Source organism: Bombyx mori, chromosome 14 (assembly GCF_030269925.1).
Source record: "Bombyx mori chromosome 14, ASM3026992v2".
NCBI classification, from domain to species: Eukaryota; Metazoa; Arthropoda; class Insecta; order Lepidoptera; family Bombycidae; genus Bombyx; species Bombyx mori.
This window is the reverse complement of record NC_085120.1, coordinates 4,156,223-4,162,222: the sequence shown is the minus strand read 5'-3', so window position 1 is coordinate 4,162,222 and position 6,000 is coordinate 4,156,223. Positions and strand designations below refer to the sequence as shown.

At 39.7% G+C, this 6,000-nt stretch overlaps 1 protein-coding gene across 3 annotated transcripts in view; it reads right to left on the bottom strand.

Moving 5' to 3' along the window:
• Nucleotides 1–708: 708 nt before the first annotated feature.
• LOC101738517 (transmembrane 7 superfamily member 3) overlaps nucleotides 709–6,000 on the bottom strand; it is a 28,186-nt gene continuing 22,894 nt past the window's right edge. For 2 of the 3 annotated variants that reach the window (XM_038015277.2, XM_004922794.5), the window contains 4 exons: nucleotides 5,112–5,264; nucleotides 3,620–3,877; nucleotides 2,825–2,945; nucleotides 709–2,181 (listed from right to left, as the gene is read on the bottom strand). In XM_038015277.2, coding sequence (XP_037871205.1) covers nucleotides 2,109–2,181; nucleotides 2,825–2,945; nucleotides 3,620–3,877; nucleotides 5,112–5,264 — 605 coding nt within the window. In that variant the 3' untranslated portion in view covers nucleotides 709–2,108. The remainder of the gene's footprint in view (nucleotides 2,182–2,824; nucleotides 2,946–3,619; nucleotides 3,878–5,111; nucleotides 5,265–6,000) is intronic. The other variant, XM_012697236.4, reaches the window with a different exon arrangement.

The window sequence follows — 6,000 nt, the reverse complement described above, 5'->3', positions numbered from 1 at the left end:
TTATCGGTTCTTGATAAGTATTTTTGTGTTAATTGGACGTCTTAGCTGAATAGTGATAAAAGTAAAGCTAGTTAAAAGCGTGTTAAAACAGATGACCACGAAATACAGTATACGATAGTAAGCATCATGAATGCCCACAATGCAACGTCACTTGAGTGTATCGAATGACATAACAATACTCAATAAAGTGGATGAAATATTATCAATAATGAACGACAGATGGCATTAGCGTCTGAAAACAGGTCGATGCCGTAATGGCGGTGTGGCTCTTTTAAACTACACCGCAAAACGCATCTTACGCCTTGGAGTTACGGTTCAAATTTGAAACAGCTCGTTTATAAGACCACAACATAATTTGCGATAGTTTATTTTCGGCAAAATATGCTTTAAGGTATTTTAGATAAAGTTGAAATGTAAATTCGTTATGATATAATAATGGTGTTCGCCGAAGTGTAAGTGTGTTTGGGCGGTGCGTATTAGTTTTGTGTGTCGGCGCTTAGAGCGGGGCAGCCCTGGGGCCAGGGGTGGCGGACAAATGGATGGGATTATGCGTGTTGCACAATGAACTCGGCTTTGTTAGATGCGTTGCGAGCGTAACGGTGTTAATTCTGTGTTCAGAAAGTACTTTAAAAATAATAATAAAAGTTTCGAAATAAATGAACAAGATTAAAAAATTTTTTTTTATATGGAAACTAAATTATTCAACTATTTGATTTTTTTTTAATTGTGCTTTATTAGATATAATTTCGTTTCTATACAAGTTGATTGTTGGATCGAGAGATATTAAAAAATTATAAATGAAAATTGACAACTCTATCCAGGTGTTTGTAGCTGTGTAACATATAGATTCATTGATAAAATAATTAAAGACTAATATGTTTCAATATTCTTTACCTTACATGCTCCAAGCACAATTCCCATAGACACAACCAATTGAGTTTCTCACCGGATCTTCTCAGTGAGTCGCGATTCCGATCCGGTGGTAGATTCTGTGAGCACTGCTCTTACTAGGGCTAGTGTTAGTAAATTCTCTCAGGCTGAGCCCCGTGAGCTCACCTTGAGCCGGAATAGCACCCTAGGCTACCAGCAAATACATAGCGAAAATTAAATTTATATTTAAAAAAATTGCTTAATTCATTAACACGAGATCGTTCCAATACATCTAGAGCATTTTAGTTACATTAAATAATTACATATCGACGCTTGAAAGGCAAACGTGACTAAACGACAATACGTGAACTTTACAGTGGACTAATTTAAAGTTGAAATACCTGAAAACAAAATTTATTTTAACGAATCTAGCTATAGTAGAATCTAGCTAGTAGCTGTAGGCTTGAAATGATTTTAATAGACCTAGAAAAATATATATTTTTTGCGCATCGAATATGGTTATTGCCTATCATTTATGTACAAAGCAGTTATTGTCGCTTAGTCAAGTTTGCCTTTCAAGCGTCGATATTAAGATTAAATGAATTTTCTCTACGCGTTCCGCAATTGTCGACAATTTTTCATATATAAATTACAATTTATTGAATACGAATGAAATTATTATATGGTTAGTTAGGTCCACTGGGTAAACTCTTTCTTTTTACTATATGACTTCTATATCTATATGATTTACGACATAAAGAGGTTATAATAAGTTATACAGGTGACACATAAATAGTATTTTGAATATTGAAATATTAGAAAAAGAGACATTAGAGACATGAAAAAATTAAAAAATTTAAATTGACAAAATTTTACATTGAAAAAAATTTTTAAGTCATCCGAACTAAGGCACTTAAATATTTATATAACAATAACGATTACTGATATGTTGAATAAAATATAAATACATAAAATATTTCTCCTAAAACATTAATAAACGAACAACCATTTAAACTTATACATTACTTAAGCTATTCTAATGTCCCGATTATATTTTGAAACTTTATTATAAAGATTTAAAGTCTAAAATACAATAACGTAGAGAACTTAAGTAATTCTGATAATTTCCTACAATTGCATTAATATTTGGCGAAAGCAAGTTCTTTGGTGATTTTATGTCACATGTTTTATCATCAAAGCTATAAAGCTACAGTCAGAGAGCTTTGGTTTGTGCTATTTTACGATAACAAAGGCGTTCTTTCGTCGCAAGTACCGGGGTCTCGTGGTCTCGTGGAGAGCCGGGCGAAGGATCTGTTGGGTAAGTAGAAAATGTCACTACTACTACTACTGGTACTACTACTGCTACTGCTACTACTATTACTACTACTAAAAAAAAAAACTAGTTTTAACTCTTTTTTTATTGCTTAGATCGGTGGACGAGCTCACAGCCCACCTGGTGTTGAGTGGTTACTGGAGCCCATAGACATCGACAACGTAAATGCGCCACCCGCCCACCTTGAGATATAACGGCCGTCTGGTGTAGTGGTAAGTGACATGGTCACTACACAAGGGGGTCGGGGGTTCGAATCCCGTCAAGGGAAGGTATTTGTATGATAAATATAAATGTATTTTCCAGGGTTATGGATGTATCTTAAATATATGTATGTGTATAATAAAAATCTTACATTTATTTCCGTTATCTGGTACCTGTAACACAAGTTCTTTACGAACTTATCACGGGACCAGTTAACGTGGCGTGATTGTTAGTAAATATTTATCTATTTATTTATAAGTTCTAAGGTCTCAGTATAGTTACAGCGGCTGCTCCACCCGTTAAACCGAAACGCATTATTGCTTCACGACAGAAATAGGAGGGGCGGTGGTACCTACCCGTGCCGACTCACAAGAGCTCCTACCACCAGTAAAAACATACTTACATACTTAAGATACTTACGGGGGTCTAGCTCTGATGCCCCTAGGTGGAGGGGGGAAGGGAGGTCGGCCGTAATTAGTGTAGTATTGGTAGGCGAAACTTGTAACGGTAAGCGATGCCCATAGGAGTGTCAGTACTAAATCTGAAAAAAAAAACAATAGCAAGTTACGAGTATACGAGATTACAGCCTACCTTGTGTTAAGTGGTTAGCCCATAGATATCACAAGCTTCAGGCTTGAGGTCGTAAGTCTCAATTGTATTATACAGCGGCTTGTAGTTGTGAATCTGCTACCAGTAATCACGTGAGTAATAAACTTTTAATATTTTGTGAGTAATATCCATGTTAATACCTTCGCCGTGAAAGTCAATCGTGAACATATTTTGTTAGGTACGTATTTCATTAGAGAAATTAATACCTGTCTGTGAGATTCGAACACCGGTACAGTCGCATCGCTGGATACAACAAGCGTCTAATTTATTAGTCCAAGACAATGGTTACTATAAATATTAATTAGAACATTCTGAATTGAGCTAACGGACGGTGTCAAGAACAGAGTCAATTTATCTTCAACGTTTATTGTTTAATGGACTCCATGGGCATCAGCAATGCCAGGGGCAGAGCCAAGCCGCTGCCTACCGCTAAAGCTTGAACCATGAGGTCCGAGTCTCAGATTTACCATACGTCTGCCCGAGCCTTCGAGCCTAAACGCATTAGGTACTGCTTCACGGCTGAAATAGGCAGGGTGGTGGTACCTACCCGTGCGGATTCACCACACGTCCTACCACCAGCGGCTGCAAGAGAAACCCATTTCTCACCTTTGTATTGATAATTGAGTACGAGCGTCGCACTCTTGAAATTCGGCACCGTGGCCCGTCTCATCGTGTTGATCAGTATGTACTTCAAATTCGATCCAATGTAGTAGTCTATAGGGTATATAACCGCGTAACCGCCGAGTATCGCGCAGGCCAGTATGTTCGCTTCGAAGGTCGCGCTTATCATTATTATCGCGCACACCAATACGATTAATGCGAATATTAACCAGTAATTGAGGTCCTCCCGGAAATACAAGTCATCTGAAATGGACGTTGCTTAGTTCAATTCGGTTTCATTGTACTTTGTAGGCAGACGAGCACACGGCTCACCGGACGGTAAGTGGTCACCGTCGCTCATGGTTATCAGCAATGACAAAATCGTTGTCTACCGAAAGATTATTCAGATTCTTTAGCATCCATTTTATTTTAAACGAACACACGTCCCGATTGAAGGTATGTCCTACTTTTTTGTTGTTTAGCTTAGATGGGTGGACGAGCTCACGGCCCGCCAGGTGTTAAGTGGTTACCGGAGCCCATAGACATTTACAACGTAAATGCCGCCACCCACCTTGAGATATGAGTTCTAAGGTCTTAATAAATAATAAAATAAATTGCTTACACAGACTAATAGGGCCTATCTTTCAAACGGGAAGGCAGGATTGATGTGAAAGGTAATCTATAATTTTGAAATAATAATAATAACTGGGAACAAATCACGCGCGGTTATCCCGCCTTAAATTAGGATTCTCTGTGTCATGATTACTATAGACTGACATACATACTTATATACGTTCAAATGTATACATATATAGATAATATATACCCAGACATAGAGCTAACAGACCTTTTCATCACACATAGTCGACGTCGCCCAAAACACGTAATTACGGATCCTCCCGATCCATTAACGGTGCTTTTAGGTACCTCAAGCACCGGTCACCGTCCTCGTCGAACCCGTCGCTTGTGACGAAGGGCTCGACGAGTAAATTAGCCCATAGACACATCCCACTGAGTTTCTCGCCGGATCTTCTCAGTGGGTCGCGTTTCCGATCCGGTGGTAGATTCTGCGAAGCACTGCTCTTGCTAGTGTCAGTGTTAGCAACATTCCGGTTTGAGCCCCGTGAGCTCACCTACATGTTAGGACGAAGCTGAAATAGCCTCTCAAGGTTATAGGTAGGGCAAGCATAGGTAGGGAAAAAATCACACATATTTGCCCGATGCGGGAAGGCCCGCTAACTACTGCACCGAATCAATCTTCAAAACAAAACACTACATCCACCGCGATGCCGGCATGCGTTCCGATCCGAGACTCCGACCTCACTTGAAGTCTTGAGGTCGCCGGCTGCGTTCGCGTTGTTATGTACAATAAAAATATTTTGTCTCATTCACGCGCAAGCATAAACGCATATGTTCGTCTCTGTTTCATCGACTTTTGAAACAGCAAATTCCGGTCAAAAGATCCCCAACCTTAGCATTATAATTAACTTTGACTTACCTGGTATGACGTAATAGAACAGTGATGCCATAAGGAATCCAAGATTCAATGACGTCAACAGCAGGGCGATGATCGGTATACCGTATACCCACCAGAACATCAGCCACATCGAGCCGAAGAACAAACCTGATAACGCCGAAGCCGCTACCACGGCTGCAAATCAAAACAAACCGTATCTACCCAGCTTTAAGTTCGATTTCGCGTTATCGCAACCGCGACGTACGCGGAAATAGGAAAACTAAATTATATGTACGCACAAATAGATGTTGATCTTTATATATCCAAATTCGCGTGGTATTTGCGTGCGTAGTTCAAACATCCTGCCTGTGTATACCGCGAAACAGTCACTCCAAACTAGTATGGAACACCAACATCTCCCAAAGAGAGAGGCGGTAGTTCCATTGTGATCTTAAGCCGCAATAACCACTTAATACTAGGAGGTACGTCCAATACGATCGGTGATATCCAAGTGCGAATTGCTTTTCCAGATTTACCATTCTTTAAAGTATCTATATATTTTTCCCTACCCGTTTTTAGCCTGAAGGGCAATTCCAATTACTTGAGCTAGAGAGATCTAGCCCTAGCAAAAAAGCGCTTCACTGAATCTACCACCGGATCGGAACCGCGACTCACTGCGAAGATCCGGCGAAAATCCCAGTAGGTTATGTCTATGGGTATATTATAAAGTTTTGGACTAATACCGAAAGTTCGTGCAATTGTAGGATTTACGGTCATAATCATAGTCGGTTGCTCTTAGCAGAGTGGTCGTGGTCATGTGGAATTCTTGTTTATTAAAGCCTTGAATTTATGGTACACACACTTACTGGTGGTAAGACCTCTTGTGAGTTCGCACGGGTAGGTACCACCACCCCGCCTATTTCTGCCGTGT